The sequence below is a fragment of the Anomaloglossus baeobatrachus genome, chromosome 1 (assembly GCF_048569485.1).
Source record: "Anomaloglossus baeobatrachus isolate aAnoBae1 chromosome 1, aAnoBae1.hap1, whole genome shotgun sequence".
NCBI classification, from domain to species: domain Eukaryota; kingdom Metazoa; phylum Chordata; class Amphibia; order Anura; family Aromobatidae; genus Anomaloglossus; species Anomaloglossus baeobatrachus.
Window position 1 is genome coordinate 35999965 of NC_134353.1, and position 23050 is coordinate 36023014.

The 23050-nt window shown below is 55.5% G+C and overlaps 1 protein-coding gene across 1 annotated transcript in view; it reads left to right on the forward strand.

Annotated features, from left to right (window-relative positions):
- The window catches only part of ATRN (attractin), a 189553-nt gene that overhangs the window by 111370 nt on the left and 55133 nt on the right, over positions 1–23050 (forward strand). The window contains 2 exon segments of the mRNA XM_075346398.1: positions 21353–21414; positions 22460–22538. Coding sequence (XP_075202513.1) covers positions 21353–21414; positions 22460–22538 — 141 coding nt within the window.

The window sequence follows — 23050 nt, forward strand, 5'->3', positions numbered from 1 at the left end:
GCCGTCCCTCCCCTACCTCCTTGGTAATCGCAGCCGTCCCTCCCCCACCTCCCCAGTAATCACAGCCATCCCTCCCCCACCTCCCCGGTAATCGCAGCCGTCCCTCCCTACCTCCTTGGTAATCGCAGCCGTCCCTCCCCCACCTCCCCGGTAATCACAGCCATCCTCCCCCACCTCCCGGTAATCGCAGCCGTCCCTCCCCTACCTCCTTGGTAATCGCAGCCGTCCCTCCCCCACCTCCCCGGTAATCACAGCCATCCCTCCCCCACCTCCCCGGTAATCGCAGCCGTCCCTCCCCTACCTCCTTGGTAATCACAGCCGTCCCCCTCCCCAGTAATCACAGCCGTCCCTCCCCCACCTCCCTGGTAATCACAGCCGTCCCTCCCCTACCTCCTTAGTAATCGCAGCCGTCCCCTCCCCACCTCCCCGGTAATCACAGCCGTCCCCCTCCCCACCTCCCCGGTAATCACAGCCGTCCCCCTCCCCACCTCCCCGGTAATCACAGCCGTCCCCCTCCCCACCTCCCCGGTAGTCCCCACATACTGGCCACTCTCGCCCAGTGGTCGCGCCCGGCTCGTCCTGTGTTCTGGGCCGGCCCGGCAGTAGTTGATGGTTGTGTGTGACCCGCAGTGTGAGGACCCCCAGTGTGGGGCGCTGGTCTGTAGACCCTCACTCACTGCACTGGGCGCTGCTCGTCTCTCATTGTGTAGAAACTATGGATGTAGCAGAGTTGAGTTTGCCACATACAGTATCGGCCGTGTCCTGGCGCTGTCCATACTGGATGCAGCGTGGCCTCTGTACATTGTGCGGCTCAGTTCTGCTACATCTGTGAGTGCTGCCATTATGCAGGTGCTGGCGGTATGAATAGCGCCCTGTGCCGGGCCAGGGTTTCACAGCTTCCCCGACCGCCTCTCCGCACCTCTATAAATATCACTGAAGTGGTCTCCGGCCGCCCGTCGCTTTAGGATGTTTTTTCTGCTCCCGCAGATTCCTATTTCCAAGCGGAGCACAGAGGGCGCAGTGTGCGCAGGTGAATGGCGGCTCTGTGCTCGGCCACGCGCTGCCAGGGAGGCGCGGAGTAAACACCTTGTATCCAGCCCCTGACTTGTTTGTGCTGAGGCCTCGGCTCGGACAAACTCGCTCCTATATCCTGACCAAACATCAATATAAACAGCAGCCGTGGCCCCGGGGGACGCGTGCCCCTCACACAGGGTGCTCTGTGAGGCCGGCCCTGCCCCGGGGGACGCGTGCCCCTCACACAGGGTGCTCTGTGAGGCCGGCCCTGCCCCGGGGGACGCGTGCCCCTCACACAGGGTGCTCTGTGAGGACGGCCCTGCCCCGGGGGACGCGTGCCCCTCACACAGGGTGCTCTGTGAGGCCGGCCCTGCCCCGGGGGACGCGTGCCCCTCACACAGGGTGCTCTGTGAGGCCGGCCATGCCCCGGGGGATGCGTGCCCCTCACACAGGGTGCTCTGTGAGGCCGGCCCTGCCCCGGGGGACGCGTGCCCCTCACACAGGGTGATCTGTGAGGCCGGCCCTGCCCCGGGGGACGCATGCCCCTCACACAGGGTGATCTGTGAGGCCGGCCCTGCCCCGGGGGACGCGTGCCCCTCACACAGGGTGCTCTGTGAGGCCGGCCCTGCCCCGGGGGACGCGTGCCCCTCACACAGGCTGCTCTGTGAGGCCGGCCCTGCCCGGGGGACGCGTGCCCCTCACACAGGGTGCTCTGTGAGGCCGGCCCTGCCCGGTGGACGCGTGCCCCTCACACAGGGTGCTCTGTGAGGCCGGCCCTGCCCCGGGGGACGCGTGCCCCTCACAGAGGGTGCTCTGTGAGGCCGGCCCTGCCCCGGGGGACGCGTGCCCCTCACAGAGGGTGCTCTGTGAGGCCGGCCCTGCCCCGGGGGACGCGTGCCCCTCACAGAGGGTGCTCTGTGAGTACTGCGCCCTGCCCCAGGGGACGCGTGCCCCTCACACAGGGTGTTCTGTGAGGACAGCCCTGCCCCGGGGGACGCGTGCCCCTCACACAGGGTGCTCTGTGAGTACTGCGCCCTGCCGCGGTGGACGCGTGCCCCTCACACAGGGTGCTCTGTGAGGCCGGCCCTGCCCCGGGGGACGCGTGCCCCTCACAGAGGGTGCTCTGTGAGGCCGGCCCTGCCCCGGGGGACGCGTGCCCCTCACAGAGGGTGCTCTGTGAGGCCGGCCCTGCCCCGGGGGACGCGTGCCCCTCACACAGGGTGCTCTGTGAGGCCGGCCCTGCCCCGGGGGACGCGTGCCCCTCACACAGGGTGCTCTGTGAGGACAGCCCTGCCCCGGGGGACGCGTGCCCCTCAGAGGGTGCTCTGTGAGGCCGGCCCTGCCCCGGGGGACGCGTGCCCCTCACACAGGGTGCTCTGTGAGGACAGCCCTGCCCCGGGGGACGCGTGCCCCTCACACAGGGTGCTCTGTGAGGCCGGCCCTGCCCCGGGGGACGCGTGCCCCTCACACAGGGTGTTCTGTGAGGAAGGCCCTGCCCCGGGGGACGCGTGCCCCTCACACAGGGTGCTCTGTGAGGCCGTCCTGCCCCGGGGGACGCGTGCCCCTCACACAGGGTGCTCTGTGAGGACAGCCCTGCCCCGGGGGACGCGTGCCCCTCACACAGGGTGCTCTGTGAGGCCGGCCCTGCCCCGGTGGACGCGTGCCCCTCACACAGGGTGCTCTGTGAGGCCGGCCCTGCCCCGGTGGACGCGTGCCCCTCACACAGGGTGCTCTGTGAGGCCGACCCTGCCCCGGGGGACGCGTGCCCCTCACACAGGGTGCTCTGTGAGGCCGGCCCTGCCCCGGGGGACGCGTGCCCCTCACACAGGGTGCTCTGTGAGGCCGGCCCTGCCCCGGGGGACGCGTGCCCCTCACACAGGGTGCTCTGTGAGGACGGCCGTGCCCCGGGGGACGCGTGCCCCTCACACAGGGTGCTCTGTGAGGACGGCCGTGCCCCGGGGGACGCGTGCCCCTCACACAGGGTGCTCTGTGAGGACGGCCCTGCCCCGGGGGACGCGTGCCCCTCACACAGGGTGCTCTGTGAGGCCGACCCTGCCCCGGGGGACGCGTGCCCCTCACACAGGGTGCTCTGTGAGGACGGCCCTGCCACGGGGGACGCGTGCCCCTCACACAAGGTACTCTGAGAGGATGCAAAGGCATAGCAGCTAAAATACGGGATTGGCTATAGGCAGTCTCCAGGCAGGGCGCGGGCTCACGGTGAATAGTGCTGAATTATCACAGCTCCGTACACTCTGTAGTGGCTGTTCTCAGGTACTGCAGCTCCTATGAAAGTGAACGTGAGCTGATCTGCAGTACCCAGGAGTGGCCACTACATGGCAAATGGAGCTCTGTACAATCTGTGCGTGAAAATGTGCTCCCAACCCCACTGTGACCCATCTGACATCTTGCCTTACTGGATCGTGTGAGTGCTCCCTGTAATTATAGTGACATGACTCGGTGACCTACTTCACTGTCTTCATCCCTGAGTCACATCTAGGTCGTGCTCACCTGGTACAGGTACAGGTCACCTCCTCCGGTCACACATGGTGGAAGATGCAGGCGAGGACTGTGTATCAGACTAATCAGTGTGACTCCTAAAAGCTCCATCTAGTACTATTTTGTTCAATATCAGTACTCGTAACTAGTGATGAGCGGACACTACCGTGCTCGGTACTCGTAACTAGTGATGAGCGGGCACTACCATGCTCTGGTGTGCTCAGTACTGGTAACTAGTGATGAGCGGGGCACTACCATGCTCGGGTGCTCAGTACTCGTAACTAGTGATGAGCGGGCACTACCATGCTCAGGTGCTCAGTACTGGTAACTAGTGATGAGCGGGCACTACCATGCTCGGGTGCTCAGTACTCGTAACTAGTGATGAGCGGGGCACTACCATGCTCGGGTGCTCAGTACTGGTAACTAGTGATGAGCGGGCACTACCATGCTCGGGTGCTCAGTACTCGTAACTAGTGATGAGCGGGCACTACCATGCTCAGGAGCTCTGTACTCATAACTAGTGATGAGCGAGCACTACCATGCTCGGTGTGCTCAGTACTGGTAACTAGTGATGAGCGGGCACTACCATGCTCAGGTGCTCAGTACTGGTAACTAGTGATGAGTGTGCACTACCATGCTCGGGTGCTCAGTACTGGTAACTAGTGATTAGCGGGCACTACCATGCTCGGGTGCTCAGTACTCGTAACTAGTGATGAGCGGGCACTACCATGCTCGGGTGCTCAGTACTCGTAACTAGTGATGAGTGTGCACTACCATGCTCAGGTGCTCAGTACTGGTAACTAGTGATGAGCGGGCACTGCCATGCTCGGGTGCTCAGTACTGGTAACTAGTGATGAGCGGGCACTACCATGCTCGGGTGCTCAGTACTGGTAACTAGTGATGAGCGGGCACTACCATGCTCGGGTGCTCAGTACTGGTAACTAGTGATGAGCGGGCACTACCATGCTCGGGTGCTCTGTACTTGTAACTAGTAATGAGCGGGCACTACCATGCTCGGGTGCTCAGTACTGGTAACTAGTGATGAGCGGGCACTACCATGCTCGGGTGCTCTGTACTTGTAACTAGTAATGAGCGGGCACTACCATGCTCGGGTGCTCAGTACTGGTAACTAGTGATGAGCGGGCACTACCATGCTCAGGTGCTCAGTACTGGTAACTAGTAATGAGCGGGCACTACCATGCTCGGGTGCTCAGTACTGGTAACTAGTGATGAGCGGGCACTACCATGCTCGGGTGCTCTGTACTTGTAACTAGTAATGAGCGGGCACTACCATGCTCAGGTGCTCAGTACTGGTAACTAGTGATGAGCGGGCACTACCATGCTCAGGTGCTCTGTACTTGTAACTAGTAATGAGCGGGCACTACCATGCTCAGGTGCTCAGTACTGGTAACTAGTGATGAGCGGGCACTACCATGCTCGGGTGCTCAGTACTGGTAACTAGTAATGAGCGGGCACTACCATGCTCGGGTGCTCAGTACTGGTAACTAGTGATGAGCGGGCACTACCATGCTCGGGTGCTCAGTACTGGTAACTAGTGATGAGCGGGCACTACCATGCTCGGGTAGTCATGAGTGAGCATCAAATTCATCAAAACCCTTCTGAGCAACATTTTTAATAAGTTAATGAACATATAGGTATAAATTCCTTAAGACAAAAAGAAAAGCCATAAAAAAAATTGCAAATTATGACTCGATTCCAAACTTCTTCATCTTTTTACGAGGGGTTCCGTTGCTCCGGTTGCCGCTCCGGTTGCCGCTGCTGCTTCTGCTTCTGCTTTTGTTGCGGAGCGCCCCCTCTGTTCCCCAGTTTCCTCCTCTGGCAGGAGCCCTCGATCCTCCGCTCCTGTTGCTGCCCCTGTTGCTGCTCCGGTTGCTGCTGCTCTTGCTGCTCCTGCTGCGGAGCGCCCTCTCTGTTCCCCAGTTTCTTCCTCTGGCAGGATCCCTCCATCCTCCGCTCCTGCTGCCGTTCCTGTTGCTGCTCCGGTTGCTGCTGCTCTTGCTGCTCCTGTTGCAGAGCGCCCCCTCTGTTCCCCAGTTTCTTCCTCTGGCAGGAGCCCTCCATCCTCTGCTCCTGCTGCCACTCCTGTTGCTGCTCCGGTTGCTACTCCTGTTGTGGAGCGCCCCCTGTGTTCCCCAGTTTCCTCCTCTGGCAGGAGCCCTCGATCCTCCGCTCCTGCTGCTGCTCCGGTTGCTGCTCTGGTTGCTGCTGGTCCTGCTGCTGCTCCTGTTGCGGAGCGCCCCCTCTGTTCCCCAGTTTCCTCCTCTGGCAGGAGCCCTTGATCCTCCGCTCCTGTTGCCGCTGCTGCTCCTGCTCCTGCTGCTGGTCCTGCTGCTGCTCCTGTTGCGGAGCGCCCCCTCTGTTCCCCAGTTTCCTCCTCTGGCAGGAGCCCTCCATCCTCCGCTCCTGTTGCTGCTCCGGTTGCTGCTGGTCCTGCTGCTTCTCCTGTTGCGGAGCGCCCCCTCTGTTACCCAGTTTCTTCTTCTGGCAGGAGCCCTCGATCCTCCGCTCCTGTTGCCGCTCCTGTTGCTGCTCCGGTTGCTGCTGGTCCTGCTGCTGCTCCTGCTGTGGAGCGCCCCCTCTGTTCCCCAGTTTCCTCCTCTGGCAGGAGCCCTCCATCCTCCGCTCCTGTTGCTGCTCCGGTTGCTGCTGGTCCTGCTGCTTCTCCTGTTGCGGAGCGCCCCCTCTGTTCCCCAGTTTCTTCTTCTGGCAGGAGCCCTCGATCCTCCGCTCCTGTTGCCGCTCCTGTTGCTGCTCCGGTTGCTGCTGGTCCTGCTGCTGCTCCTGCTGTGGAGCGCCCCCTCTGTTCCCCAGTTTCCTCCTCTGGCAGGAGCCCTCCATCCTCCGCTCCTGTTGCTGCTCCGGTTGCTGCTGGTCCTGCTGCTGCTCCTGTTGCGGAGCGCCCCCTCTGTTCCCCAGTTTCTTCCTCTGGCAGGAGCCCTCCATCCTCCGCTCCTGTTGCTGCTGGTCCTGCTGCTGCTCCTGTTGCGGAGCGCCCCCTCTGTTCCCCAGTTTCCTCCTCTGGCAGGAGCCCTCCATCCTCCGCTCCTGTTGCTGCTCCGGTTGCTGCTGGTCCTGCTGCTGCTCCTGTTGCGGAGCGCCCCCTCTGTTCCCCAGTTTCCTCCTCTGGCAGGAGCCCTCGCTCCTCCGCTGCTGCTGTGGTTGTGAATGAATTTGTTTTCTCTCCGTGCAGTTTATTAGTGTAAATAATGACTCCCAGATTTGTGCAATTAGCCTTGGCTTTCCAGGAGCCTCCTGGCCTCGCTCCCTCTGGAGGAGGAGGAGGAGGAGGAGGAGCGGGGAGCGTGATTGGAAACAGAGCGTGTGAGGGATACTTGAAAGATGGAGCAGATGCTTCCTCTCCAGCGATTCCTGCCTTATTCTTGGCACTGATGTGAGGTTTTTTCCTTCCTGCTCGCACAATGCTGGAGACTCGGACGGCTCCGTCCCGGGGAAGAAGTTAACTTTTTTGTATCATCCACGTTGTGTTTGCAGCAGTTCGGGCGGTGCGACTCCTCACTCCAGGTAATGACTCTTGCACTCCCCCTTCCTACGAAAGATCTGTATCGGCGGAGCTCTCGCTGCCGCCTCTCCCGGATTCCTAACTTTTTCTTTCTGGAGGACTTTGGAGCAGGACACATGTGGTAAGAGGATCAGTAGGACCGACGGGGGGGAGGAGGAGGACTGACGGGGGAGAAGGAGGATTGGGGGGGGGGGAGAAGGAGGACCGACGGGGGGGACCGACGGGGGGGGGGGAGAAGGAGGACCGTCGGGGGTGGGGGAGAAGGAGGACCGTCGGGGGTGGGGGAGAAGGAGGACCGTCGGGGGTGAGGAAGAAGGAGGACCGTCGGGGGTGGGGAAGAAGGAGGACCGTCGGGGGTGGGGAAGAAGGAGGACCGTCGGGGGTGAGGAAGAAGGAGGACTGTCGGGGTGGAGAAGGAGGACCGTCGGGGGGGACCGACGGGGGGGGGGAGAAGGAGGACCGTCGGGGGAGGGGGAGAAGGAGGACCGTCGGGGGTGGGGGAGAAGGAGGACCGTCGGGGGTGAGGAAGAAGGAGGACCGTCGGGGGTGGGGAAGAAGGAGGACCGTCGGGGGTGGGGAAGAAGGAGGACCGTCGGGGGTGAGGAAGAAGGAGGACCGTCGGGGTGGGGAAGGAGGACCGTCGGGGGGGAAGAAGGAGGACCGTCGGGGGGAGGAGAAGGAGGACCGTCGGGGGGGGAAGGAGGACCGTCGGGGGGGAGGACCGACGGGGGGGACCGTCGGGGGGGGGGGAGAAGGACGACCGTCGGGGGAGGGGGAGAAGGAGGACCGTCGGGGGAGGGGGAGAAGGAGGACCGTCGGGGGAGGGGGAGAAGGAGGACCGTCGGGGGAGGGGGAGAAGGAGGACCGTCGGGGGAGGGGGAGAAGGAGGACCATCGGGGGAGGGGGAGAAGGAGGACCGTCGGGGTGGGGAAGAAGGAGGACCGTCGGGGTGGGGAAGGAGGACCGTCGGGGTGGGGAAGGAGGACCATCGGGGGGGGGAGAAGGAGGACCATCGGGGGGGGGGGGGAAGGAGGACCGCCGGGGGGGGAAGGAGTACCGTCGGGGGGAGGAGGAGGACCGACTGGGGGGTGGGGAGAAGGAGGACCAATGGGGGGTTGAAGGAGGACCAATGGGGGGTTGAAGGAGGACCGACTGGGGGGGAAGAAGGAGGACCGACTGGGGGGGGGGGGAGAAGGAAGACCGACTGGGGGGGACGGAGGAGGACCGACTGGGGGGGGACGGAGGAGGACCGACTGGGGGGGACGGAGGAGGACCGACTGGGGGGGAAGGAGGAGGACCGACTGGGGGGGAAGAAGGAGGACCGACTGGGGGGGAAGAAGGAGGACCGACTGGGGGGGAAGAAGGAGGACCGACTGGGGGGGAAGAAGGAGGACCGACTGGGGGGGAAGAAGGAGGACCGACTGGGGGGGAAGAAGGAGGACCGACTGGGGGGAAGAAGGAGGACCGACTGGGGGGGAAGAAGGAGGACCGACTGGGGGGGGAGGAGGACGACCGACTGGGGGGGGAAGGAGGAGGACCGACGGGGGGGGAGCGAGAGAGGACCGACGGGGGGGAAAAGGAGGAGTGACGGTGGGGGAGAGAGTGGACCGACGGTGGGGAGAAGGAGGGACCGACTGTGGGGGGGGGGAGGAGGAGGACCGACGGGGAGGAGCGAGAAAGGACCGACGGGGGGGGGGGAGGAGGAGTGACTGTGGGGGAGAGAGTGGAGCGACGGGGGGGAGCGAGAGAGGACCGACGGGGGGGAGCGAGAAAGGACCGACGGGGGGGGGAAGAAGGAGGAGTGACGGTGGGGGGGAGAGTGGACCGATGGTGGGGAGAAGGAGGGACCGACGGGGGAAAAGGTCCATGGTCGGAACTTAACTTTACTTTTCTTTTACTTCTTTTCTTTTTTTACTTTTCTTGCTTTCCCTAAAAGTAAAAAGTTTTGATCAGTTTTTTCCACTTCGTCGACCTCAGGAGAAAAAAGTCAGACATTTTTAGATTTTTATTTTGTTAAATATTCACTATATTTACTTCCTTATTGGCTCAATTCTCTGCTCCAATAATGGTAAAAATTGGAGGGGCCCCAGGCTGCAACATATTACCGTATTTTTTTTTTTTTACAACGGTGGTGGAGCAGGGTCACAGGAGGTGGTGGCGGGTCTGTGCTGGCGGCGGTGGCGGGTCTGTGCTGGCGGCATGTCTGCTGGTGGTGGCGGGTCTGTGCTGGCGGCGGTGGCGGGTCTGGTGCTGGCGGCATGTCTGCTAGTGGTGGCGGGTCTGTGCTGGCGGCGGTGGCGGGTCTGGTGCTGGCGGCATGTTTGCTGGTGGTGGTGGGTCTGTGCTGGCGGCGGTGGCGGGTCTGGTGCTGGCGGCATGTCTGCTGGTGGTGGCGGGTCTGTGCTGGCGGCGGGTGGCGGGTCTGGTGCTGGCGGCGGGTGGCGGGTCTGTGCTGGCGGCATGTCTGCTGGTGGTGGCGGGTCTGTGCTGGCGGCGGGTCTGGTGCTGGCGGCGGTGGCGGGTCTGGTCCTGGCGGCGGTGGCGGGTCTATGCTGGCGGCATGTCTGCTGGTGGTGGCGGGTCTGTGCTGGCGGCGGGTCTGTGCTGGCGGCGGTGGCGGATGCGGATCTGTGCTGGCGGCATGTCTGCTGGTGGTGGCGGGGTCTGTGCTGGCGGCGGTGGCGGGTCTGGTGCTGGCAGCGGTGGCGGGTCTGTGCTGGCGGCATGTCTGCTGGTGGTGGCGGGTCTGTGCTGGCGGCGGTGGCGGGTCTGGTGCTGGCGGCATGTCTGCTGGTGGTGGCGGGTCTGTGCTGGCGGCGGGTCTGTGCTGGCGGCGGTGGCGGAGGCGGATCTGTGCTGGCGGCATGTCTGCTGGTGGTGGCGGGTCTGTGCTGGCGGCGGTGGCGGGTCTGTGCTGGCGGCATGTCTTCCATTCTGACAACCCTCGCTCTGCTGCATCTTCCACGCTGACAACCCTCGCTCTGCTGCATCTTCCATTCTGACAACCCTCGCTCTGCTGCACCTTCCATTCTGACAACCCTCGCTCTGCTGCACCTTCCATTCTGACAACCCTCGCTCTGCTGCATCTTCCATTCTGACAACCCTCGCTCTGCTGCACCTTCCATTCTGACAACCCTCGCTCTGCTGCGCCTTCCATTCTGACAACCCTCGCTCTGCTGCATCTTCCATTCTGACAACCCTCGCTCTGCTGCATCTTCCATTCTGACAACCCTCGCTCTGCTGCATCTTCCATTCTGACAACCCTCGCTCTGCTGCATCTTCCATTCTGACAACCCTCGCTCTGCTGCGCCTTCCATTCTGACAACCCTCGCTCTGCTGCACCTTCCATTCTGACAACCCTCGCTCTGCTGCATCTTCCATTCTGACAACCCTCGCTCTGCTGCACCTTCCATTCTGACAACCCTCGCTCTGCTGCACCTTCCATTCTGACAACCCTCGCTCTGCTGCATCTTCCATTCTGACAACCCTCGCTCTGCTGCATCTTCCATTCTGACAACCCTCGCTCTGCTGCACCTTCCATTCTGACAACCCTCGCTCTGCTCAATCTTCCACTCTGACAACCCTCGCTCTGCTGCATCTTCCACGCTGACAACCCTCGCTCTGCTGCATCTTCCACGCTGACAACCCTCGCTCTGCTGCATCTTCCATTCTGACAACCCTCGCTCTGCTGCACCTTCCATTCTGACAACCCTCGCTCTGCTGCACCTTCCATTCTGACAACCCTCGCTCTGCTGTACCTTCCATTCTGACAACCCTCGCTCTGCTGCACCTTCCATTCTCACAACCCTCGCTCTGCTGCATCTTCCATTCTCACAACCCTCGCTCTGCTGCACCTTCCATTCTCACAACCCTCGCTCTGCTGCATCTTCCATTCTCACAACCCTCGCTCTGCTGCATCTTCCATTCTCACAACCCTCGCTCTGCTGCACCTTCCATTCTCACAACCCTCGCTCTGCTGCACCTTCCATTCTCACAACCCTCGCTCTGCTGCATCTTCCACGCTGACAACCCTCGCTCTGCTGCATCTTCCATTCTGACAACCCTCGCTCTGCTGCACCTTCCATTCTGACAACCCTCGCTCTGCTGCACCTTCCATTCTGACAACCCTCGCTCTGCTGCATCTTCCATTCTGACAACCCTCGCTCTGCTGCACCTTCCATTCTGACAACCCTCGCTCTGCTGCACCTTCCATTCTGACAACCCTCGCTCTGCTGTACCTTCCATTCTGACAACCCTCGCTCTGCTGCATCTTCCATTCTGACAACCCTCGCTCTGCTGCATCTTCCATTCTGACAACCCTCGCTCTGCTGCATCTTCCATTCTCACAACCCTCGCTCTGCTGCACCTTCCATTCTGACAACCCTCGCTCTGCTGCACCTTCCACTCTGACAACCCTCGCTCTGCTGCACCTTCCATTCTGACAACCCTCGCTCTGCTGCATCTTCCATTCTGACAACCCTCGCTCTGCTGCATCTTCCATTCTGACAACCCTCGCTCTGCTGCACCTTCCATTCTGACAACCCTCGCTCTGCTGCACCTTCCATTCTCACAACCCTCGCTCTGCTGCATCTTCCATTCTCACAACCCTCGCTCTGCTGCATCTTCCATTCTCACAACCCTCGCTCTGCTGCACCTTCCATTCTCACAACCCTCGCTCTGCTGCACCTTCCATTCTGACAACCCTCGCTCTGCTGCATCTTCCATTCTGACAACCCTCGCTCTGCTGCATCTTCCATTCTGACAACCCTCGCTCTGCTGCATCTTCCATTCTGACAACCCTCGCTCTGCTGCATCTTCCATTCTGACAACCCTCGCTCTGCTGCACCTTCCATTCTGACAACCCTCGCTCTGCTGCACCTTCCATTCTGACAACCCTCGCTCTGCTGCACCTTCCATTCTGACAACCCTCGCTCTGCTGCACCTTCCATTCTGACAACCCTCGCTCTGCTGCATCTTCCATTCTGACAACCCTCGCTCTGCTGCGCCTTCCATTCTGACAACCCTCGCTCTGCTGCATCTTCCACGCTGACAACCCTCGCTCTGCTGCACCTTCCATTCTGACAACCCTCGCTCTGCTGCATCTTCCACGCTGACAACCCTCGCTCTGCTGCACCTTCCATTCTGACAACCCTCGCTCTGCTGCACCTTCCATTCTGACAACCCTCGCTCTGCTGCATCTTCCACGCTGACAACCCTCGCTCTGCTGCATCTTTCATTCTGACAACCCTCGCTCTGCTGCATCTTCCATTCTGACAACCCTCGCTCTGCTGCACCTTCCATTCTGACAACCCTCGCTCTGCTGCACCTTCCATTCTGACAACCCTGGCTCTGCTGCATCTTCCACGCTGACAACCCTCGCTCTGCTGCATCTTCCATTCTGACAACCCTCGCTCTGCTGCACCTTCCATTCTGACAACCCTCGCTCTGCTGCACCTTCCATTCTGACAACCCTCGCTCTGCTGCACCTTCCATTCTGACAACCCTCGCTCTGCTGCACCTTCCACTCTGACAACCCTCGCTCTGCTGCATCTTCCACGCTGACAACCCTCGCTCTGCTGCATCTTCCATTCTGACAACCCTCGCTCTGCTGCACCTTCCATTCTGACAACCCTCGCTCTGCTGCACCTTCCATTCTCACAACCCTCGCTCTGCTGCATCTTCCATTCTCACAACCCTCGCTCTGCTGCATCTTCCATTCTCACAACCCTCGCTCTGCTGCACCTTCCATTCTCACAACCCTCGCTCTGCTGCACCTTCCATTCTGACAACCCTCGCTCTGCTGCATCTTCCATTCTGACAACCCTCGCTCTGCTGCATCTTCCATTCTGACAACCCTCGCTCTGCTGCATCTTCCATTCTGACAACCCTCGCTCTGCTGCATCTTCCATTCTGACAACCCTCGCTCTGCTGCATCTTCCATTCTGACAACCCTCGCTCTGCTGCACCTTCCATTCTGACAACCCTCGCTCTGCTGCACCTTCCATTCTGACAACCCTCGCTCTGCTGCACCTTCCATTCTGACAACCCTCGCTCTGCTGCACCTTCCATTCTGACAACCCTCGCTCTGCTGCATCTTCCACGCTGACAACCCTCGCTCTGCTGCACCTTCCATTCTGACAACCCTCGCTCTGCTGCACCTTCCATTCTGACAACCCTCGCTCTGCTGCATCTTCCACGCTGACAACCCTCGCTCTGCTGCATCTTCCATTCTGACAACCCTCGCTCTGCTGCACCTTCCATTCTGACAACCCTCGCTCTGCTGCATCTTCCACGCTGACAACCCTCGCTCTGCTGCATCTTCCACGCTGACAACCCTCGCTCTGCTGCATCTTCCATTCTGACAACCCTCGCTCTGCTGCACCTTCCATTCTGACAACCCTCGCTCTGCTGCACCTTCCATTCTGACAACCCTCGCTCTGCTGCACCTTCCATTCTGACAACCCTCGCTCTGCTGCATCTTCCATTCTCACAACCCTCGCTCTGCTGCACCTTCCATTCTGACAACCCTCGCTCTGCTGCACCTTCCATTCTGACAACCCTCGCTCTGCTGCACCTTCCACTCTGACAACCCTCGCTCTGCTCAATCTTCCATTCTGACAACCCTCGCTCTGCTCAATCTTCCATTCTGACAACCCTCGCTCTGCTGCACCTTCCATTCTGACAACCCTCGCTCTGCTGCACCTTCCATTCTGACAACCCTCGCTCTGCTGCATCTTCCATTCTGACAACCCTCGCTCTGCTCAATCTTCCATTCTGACAACCCTCGCTCTGCTCAATCTTCCATTCTGACAACCCTCGCTCTGCTGCACCTTCCATTCTGACAACCCTCGCTCTGCTGCACCTTCCATTCTGACAACCCTCGCTCTGCTGCACCTTCCATTCTGACAACCCTCGCTCTGCTGCATCTTCCACGCTGACAACCCTCGCTCTGCTGCATCTTCCATTCTGACAACCCTCGCTCTGCTCAATCTTCCATTCTGACAACCCTCGCTCTGCTGCACCTTCCATTCTGACAACCCTCGCTCTGCTGCACCTTCCACTCTGACAACCCTCGCTCTGCTGCATCTTCCACGCTGACAACCCTCGCTCTGCTGCACCTTCCATTCTGACAACCCTCGCTCTGCTGCACCTTCCATTCTGACAACCCTCGCTCTGCTGCATCTTCCATTCTGACAACCCTGGCTCTGCTGCACCTTCCATTCTGACAACCCTCGCTCTGCTGCATCTTCCATTCTGACAACCCTCGCTCTTCTGCATCTTCCATTCTGACAACCCTCGCTCTGCTGCATCTTCCATTCTGACAACCCTCGCTCTGCTGCATCTTCCACGCTGACAACCCTCGCTCTGCTGCACCTTCCACTCTGACAACCCTCGCTCTGCTGCTTCTTCCATTCTGACAACCCTCGCTCTGCTGCATCTTCCATTCTGACAACCCTCGCTCTGCTGCTCCTTCCATTCTGACAACCCTCGCTCTGCTGCATCTTCCATTCTGACAACCCTCGCTCTGCTGCACCTTCCATTCTGACAACCCTTCGCTCTTCCATACTGTCAATCATGTAAAAACCCAGCTCTTAAAGTTGCCTCTTTTTTCCTTAATTGTGCCCCATCTCTGTCTCCCCCCCCCCCCCATAACGTCCCCCTTCTCAGTGCACAATATACACCTATTATTACAATTATATTCAATGTATTCCGTAATCCTGAGCGTTCATCTCAGAGGATTGTGCTCTTCTCACTTTCCCCAGGTCCAGGCTAGCACTGTGATTGTCTGGAGCACCGACGTCACCGCGACATTGCTGCAGACAATCGGGGTGACCTCAGCGGCTCGTCCCAATATGAGCCACTCATTAGAGCCGCCAAGCTCACTGGTGGAGACTCTTCGCTGGACCTGGGGTGGGTGAGTACAGCACTCCTGTATATCCGGCCCGGCCAGCTCCGCCCGCTGTGATTAGTGCGTGCCCGGTTTCGGATACTTGCTGTACCTGTTGTCAGAGGCGTGGTAGGTGTCATCCATGTATATATAAATATAGTGAGTAATGAAAGCAGCCGCACATCCGCCAAGCAGGGACCGGCCGCCCGCCGACGGCGCTGTGGGTGTCGGAGGACTTCATACTGGGAGAACTGGGAATTTTTCATTTCTATTACCTCCTCTTCTTTTCATATAATTGCATTATTCACAGATTAACCACCGTTGCCTAAAGCAAAAAAAGATGCTTGCAAATTAGTATGCCGGCCTGGCCCCCCACACCGTCGTCCCGGAGACGCATAAAAGGGTCTTTGTGGTTCCGGCTGAACCATTCCTGGTACAAGGATTAGTGATCACCTAGCAACACAGTCCTCGCTCACCGTCCCGTCCTAGGCCTGGTCCCCGGCCAGACTACCACTGTGCTTTCCATTCCTCTGTGCGGCCTCTCCCTACTGGAAAGCCGAGTCCTGGGTGACCACCAATATGGCTGCCATTACAAGGGCTGACACCCAGCTTTCCCTTAATCCTAATCATCCTCTACTAGATCAAAAATAGTTGGTTGTTAGCCAGCATAACCCCGATTGCTCTCCCTTTGCACATATACGGCTAGGAGGAGAGGACTGTGGCTGCGGCTCTATCACATGTATAACAGCAGGTAGCAGAGCTGCACACATAGTCCTCTGCTACTATGCTACCTGCTGTTATACATGTGATAGAGCTGCACACACAGTCCTCTGCTACTATATCACATGTATAACAGCAGGTAGCACAGGAGTAGAGGACTATGTGTGCAGCTCTATCACATGTATAACAGCAGGTAGCACAGGAGCAGAGGACTATGTGTGCGGCTTTATCACATGTATAACAGCAGGGAGCACAGGAGCAGAGGACTATGTGTGCGGCTTTATCACATGTATAACAGCAGGGAGCACAGGAGGAGAGGACTATGTGTGCGGCTTTATCACATGTATAACAGCAGGGAGCACAGGAGGAGAGGCCTGTGTGTGGGTCTCTATCACATGTATAACAGCAGGGCACACAGGAGGAGAGGACTATATGTTGGGTCTCTATCACATGTATAACAGCAGGGCACACAGGAGGAGACGACTATGTGTGCGGATCACTGTTACTATCACATGAATAACAGTGGGGAGGACAGGAAGACTGTGTGTGCGGCTCACTGTTACTATCACATATATAACAGGAGGAGAGGACTGTGTGTGCGTCTCACGGTTACTATCACGTGTAACAGCAGGAGCACAGGAGGAGAGAACTATGTGTGCAGCTCTATCACATGTATAACAGCAGGAGCACAGGAGGAGAGGACTATGTGTGCAGCTCTATCACATGTATAACAGCAGGGAGCACAGGAGGAGAGGACTGTGTGTGCAGATCTATCACATGTATAACAGCAGGGAGCACAGGAGTAGAGGACTATGTGTGCAGCTCTATCACATGTATAACAGCAGGGAGCACAGGAGGAGAGAACTATGTGTGCAGCTCTATCACATGTATAACAGCAGGGAGCACAGGAGGAGAGAACTATGTGTGCAGCTCTATCACATGTATAACAGCAGGGAGCACAGGAGTAGAGGACTATGTGTGCGGCTCTATCACATGTATAACAGCAGGGAGCACAGGAGTAGAGGACTATGTGTGCAGCTCTATCACATGTATAACAGCAGGGAGCACAGGAGGAGAGGACTGTGTGTGCAGCTCTATCACCTGTATAATAGCAGGGAGCACAGGAGGAGAGGACTGTGTGTGCAGCTCTATCACATGTATAACAGCAGGGAGCACAGGAGTAGAGGACTATGTGTGCAGCTCTATCACATGTATAATAGCAGGGAGCACAGGAGGAGAGGACTGTGTGCGGCTCTATCACATGTATAATAGCAGGGAGCACATGAGCAGAGAACTATGTGTGCGGATCACTGTTACTATCACGTGTATAATAGCATGTAGCACAGGAGGAGAGGACTATGTGTGCAGCTCTATCACATGTATAACAGCAGGGAGCACAGGAGGAGAGGACTATGTGTGGGTCTCTATCACCTGTATAACAGCAGGGAGCACAGGAGGAGAGGACTATGGGTGGCTTTGCACGTTGCGACATTGCACGTGCGATGTCGATGGGGTCAAATCGAAAGTGACGCACATCCGGCGTCGCAGTCGATATCGCAACGTGTAAAACCTTTTTGATACGATGAACGAGCGCAAAAGCGTCGTTATCGTATCATCGCTGCAGCCTCCGACATTTCCATAATGCCGGTGCAGCGACAGGTACGATGTTGTTCCTCGCTCCTGCGGCAGCACACATCGCTGTGCGTAAAGCCGCAGGAGCGAGGAACATCACCTTGCCTGCCTCCCGGCTGCAATGAGAAGGACGGAGGTGGGCGGGATGTTTACATCCTGCTCATCTCCGCCCCTCCACTTCAATTGGCCCGCCTGCCGTGTGACGTCGCTGTGACGCACACGACCCGCCCCCCTTAGGAAGGAGGCGGGTCGCCGGCCAGAGGGACGTCGCACGGCAGGTATGTGCGTGTGAAACTGCCGTAGCGATAATAATCGCTACGCCAGCTTTCACTAGATATTGCACGTGCGACGGGGGCGGGAATATCGCTGCAGCATCGGTAACACATTGTTACCGATGTCGCAGCGTGCAAAGCCCCGCCTAAGTGTGCAGCTCTATCACATGTATAACAGCAGGGAGCAAAGGAGGAGAGGACTATGTGTGCAGCTCTATCACATGTATAACAGCAGGGAGCACAGGAGGAGAGGACTATGTGTGCGGATTACTGTTACTATCACGTGTATAATAGCATGGAGCACAGGAGGAGAGGACTATGTGTGGGTCTCTATCACATGTATAACAGCAGGGAGCACAGGAGGAGAAGACTGTGTGCGGCTCTATCACATGTATAACAGCAGGGAGCACAGGAGGAGAGGACTATGTGTGCAGCTCTATCACATGTATAACAGCAGGGAACACAGGAGGAGAGGACTATGTGTGCAGCTCTATCACATGTATAACAGCAGGGAGCACAGGAGGAGAGGACTGTGTACGGCTCTATCACATGTGTAACAGCATGGAGCACAGGAGGAGAGGACTGTGTGTACGGATCACTGTTACTATCACATGTATAATAGCAGGGAGCACAGAGGAGAGGACTATGTGTGCGGTTTTATCACATGTATAACAGCAGGGAGCACAGGAGGAGAGGACTATGTGTGCAGCTCTATCACATGTGTAACAGCAGGGAGCACAGGAGGAGAGGACTGTGAGTGCTCTATTGCATGTATAACAGCATGGAGCACAGGAGGAGAGGATTATGTGTGTGGCTCTATCACATGTATAACAGCATGTAGCACAGGAGTAGAGGACTATGTGTTCAGCTCTATCACATGTATAACAGCAGGGAGCACAGCAGGAGAGGACTGTGTGTGGCTCTATTGCATGTATAACAGCAGGGAGCACAGGAGGAGAGGATTGTGTGTGGCTCTATCGCATGTATAACAGCAGGGAGCACAGGAGGAGAGGACTGTGTGTGCGGCTCTATCACATGTATAACAGCAGGGAGCACAGGAGGAGAGGACTATGTGTGCGGATTACTGTTACTATCACGTGTATAATAGCATGGAGCACAGGAGGAGAGGACTATGTGTGGGTCTCTATCACATGTATAACAGCAGGGAGCACAGGAGGAGAGGACTGTGTGCGGCTCTATCACATGTATAACAGCAGGGAGCACAGGAGGAGAGGATTATGTGTGCGGCTCTATCACATGTATAACAGCAGGGAGCACAGGAGGAGAGGACTGTGTGCGGCTCTATTACATGTATAACAGCATGGAGCACAGGAGGAGAGGATTATGTGTGCGGCTCTATCACATGTATAACAGCATGGAGCACAGGAGGAGAGGACTATGTGTGGGGCTCTATCACATGTATAACAGCATGTAGCACAGGAGTAGAGGACTATGTGTGCAGCTCTATCACATGTATAACAGCAGGGAGCACAGGAGGAGAGGACTGTGTGTGGCTCTATCACATGTGTAACAGCAGGGAGCACAGGAGGAGAGGATTATGTGTGGGTCTCTATCACATCTATAATAGCAGTGAGCACAGGAGGAGAGGACTATGTGTGCGGCTCTATCACATGTATAACAGCAGGGAGCACAGGAGGAGAGGACTATGTGTGCGGCTCTATCACATGTATAACAGCAGGGAGCACAGGAGGAGAGAACTATGTGTGCAGCTCTATCACATGTATAACAGCAGGGAGCACAGGAGGAGAGGACTATGTGTGCGGCTCTATCACATGTATAACAGCAGGGAGCACAGGAGGAGAGGACTATGTGTGCGGCTCTATCACATGTATAATAGCAGGGAGCACAGGAGGAGAGGGACTGTGTGCGGATCACTGTTACAATCACAAAACCCAAACTTCCACGGTTCCGCTCATCTCTAATGAGGATGCATTTTATGTGCCATGATTCATGTAATTATCAGCCTGTGCCTCACAAGAGGACAGTGCCAGCCTCCGGATCCTCACATTCCCGGGTCATCACCTCCGTGTGTGCACACTGTCAGAGCTGTGATCCACAATGGACGTGCCGACCCCCGACAGGAGCCGAAGCGAAGCCACCAAGGTCCAACAGGTCAGCTGGGAAATGTCTGTACCTCTTCCTACTGGACCTCAGTATTTTATGTTGTCCTGTTACGATGAAGCCTTTCGACATCCTTGTGACCCGAGACTGTCAGTACGATTTATGTCCGTCCGTCCTGTGTTACTTCTACAAACAAGTGTGAACAGCGTCCTACTTATGGGAGCCATTTATTCTGGACATCGACAGGAGCAATCAGCGGCTAAGGCCCATCTCTAACATAGAACATAGCAGTATACAGTATACAGGACCAAGGAATAGTTCTTTGTTTCTCGTATTCCGTTGTTTTTGTGCAGTTCCATTCTAACTTATTTATCTGATTGTAAATATCTGATATTTTCGGATTATTGTGCTACAACAAGAATGTAAATATGTCATTTGTATCAGTATTCTATTAGTGCTTGGGTGTTTTGGATTTTGTGGTTTTCCAGTTTTTTTTCCTTTACGACTTTACTTCTGTTATTAATTAGTCGATTATTGTTTTTTTATTTCTCCACATGTCACTATAGCATCCCTGTAGTATGCCACCCTGGCAGATCTGGTTTTCAGTTTATACCATTGTAGAGCTAAACATTGGAGGCTTTAAAGGGGACCGGTCACCAGATCAAAAGTGATCAGTTTTGGCTCTTATTGTATCCCCGCCGTCCTTCTAATTATTACGTTTTTTATTTTTTTTCAATCCGCCATACGGTTCCAAAGATATGGGCTTTTTTGTCCAGTGCTAATTTTTATGGTGGGCAGTGCTCAGTGTAATCCTGTGAGCCACGCCTCCTCAGGAAAGAAACTAAAAAATGGCGACCAAATAAAAACGCCCATATCTCTGGAACCGTATGATGGATTTAGAAAAAAACAAAAAAGGATTACTCAGTAGAACAGCGAGAATACAATAAAGGCAAAAACGGGTCGCTTTTCATCTGGTGGCCGGATCCCTTTAAGCACTGTTCGCACTGCCTTTTGAAGCCCGCATTGTTGCATATTCGGTTGCATTTCACGGTGTGTCTGTCGTTGTAAAAAGAAAGTGTCGGAGGGCTCATTAGGGTCCACGGGACGTGTATGAGACCAGTATATATATATATATATATATATATATATATAGATAGATATAGATATAGATATATATATATAGATATATTTATTAGATATATATATATATTTATTAGATATATATATATATATTTATTTATATTTATTTATATACATTTATATATATTTATATATATATTTATATATATATTTATATATATATATATTTATATATATTTATATTTATATATATATTTATTTATATATATATTTATTATATATATATATATATATATATATATTATATATATATATATATATATATATATATATATATATTATATATATATATATATATTATATATATATATATATATATATATATATATATATATATATTATATATTTATTATATATATATATATATATATGTATGTGTGTGTGTGTGTGTGTGTGTGTGTGTGTGTGTGTGTGTGTGTGTGTGTATATATATATATATGTATATGTGTGTATTGAGGGCATCACTCCTATTACTTACATGTTCGACATTTGTGGACCGAGTACAGTGTACATGTGCATTAGAGGCCCCGGACTCCGCACCCTCACCATTTTTGTCTTCTCTTACAGATCGCCTTCTCTCAGCACAGTAACTTTATGGACTTGGTACAGTTTTTTGTCACGTTTTTCAGGTAAATAAAGATTTTTTTTTTTCCTTATGCTTCTTTTTATTTTTTTTTATTTATTTTATTTTTAATATATATAAGTTTTTAAAAAATTGCATCAGCCTTAAGGGGTTAAAGGTGGAACAGAACTTTGCAGTAATATGTATCATTGGTTGAATGTAAGAAATGTTAATTTGTTTATAGCGTTTTGCTGCCACCTGGTGGTGACATGTGCACATTGCACTGATTTTCTGATACTTGCTGCCACCTGGTGGTGACACGTGCACATTGCACTGATTTTCTGATACTTGCTGCCACCTGGTGGTGACACGTGCACATTACACTGATTTTCTGATACTTGCTGCCACCTGGTGGTGACATGTGCACATTACACTGATTTTCTGATACTTGCTGCCACCTGGTGGTGACATGTGCACATTGCACTGACTTTCTGTGTTTCTTGCTGCCACCTGGTGGTGACACGTGCACATTGCACTGATTTTCTGATACTTGCTGCCACCTGGTGGTGACATGTGCACATTGCACTGATTTTCTGATACTTGCTGCCACCTGGTGGTGACACGTGCACATTGCACTGATTTTCTGATACTTGCTGCCACCTGGTGGCGACACGTGCACATTACACTGATTTTCTGATACCTGCTGCCACCTGGTGGTGGCACGTGCACATTGCACTGATTTTCTGTTTCTTGCTGCCACCTGGTGGTGACACGTGCACATTACACTGATTTTCTGATACTTGCTGCCACCTGGTGGTGGCACGTACACATTGCACTGATTTTCTGTTTCTTGCTGCCACCTGGTGGTGACACGTGCACATTACACTGATTTTCTGATACTTGCTGCCACCTGGTGGTGACACGTGCACATTGCACTGATTTTCTGATACTTGCTGCCACCTGGTGGTGACATGTGCACATTGCACTGACTTTCTGTGTTTCTTGCTGCCACCTGGTGGTGACACGTGCACATTGCACTGATTTTCTGTTTTTTGCTGCCACCTGGTGGTGACACGTGCACATTACACTGACTTTCTGTGTTTCTTTTGCAGTTGTTTCCTCTCCTTGCTCCTGGTGGCCGCTGTAGTTTGGAAAATTAAACAGAGTTGTTGGGCGTCAAGGAGAAGAGAGGTGAGAAGCGACATTGTTAGAGGGTGTGTGATAAAACGTCAGTTTGGGCGTGCGTACCCCTGCAGGGCAGGGCTTATGTCTCGCTCTCGCCCGGCTCGGATGCTGCGGTCGCTCACAATTTCCGATTCTCCCAGTGCTGCAAGATTACTTTTAGGATTTAAATATTGTAGGACTCATAGGATATTGCAATTTACTCCTAGATTTATGGGATTGTTGCATTAATACATTTTATTTTACCAGTTCACTATAATGTCATGTGAGATCAGTGGTGACACCCCCAGCGCTTCCCAGACACGGTTAACCCTTTCCAGATATCCTTGCTTTTTACAATTTCCAATTTTCTCAAGATAATCCATCCCCCTGACTCTATAACATCAGTATTCCCACCATTATCCGTCTCCTCACATTGTTACCTAACTTAGCACCCCAGACAACGGTACCATCCCCCTGTGACATCACCATACCTCCTCTGCCCTCCCACCCCTGCACTCCCCTGTCCCCCTTAGCGTTTT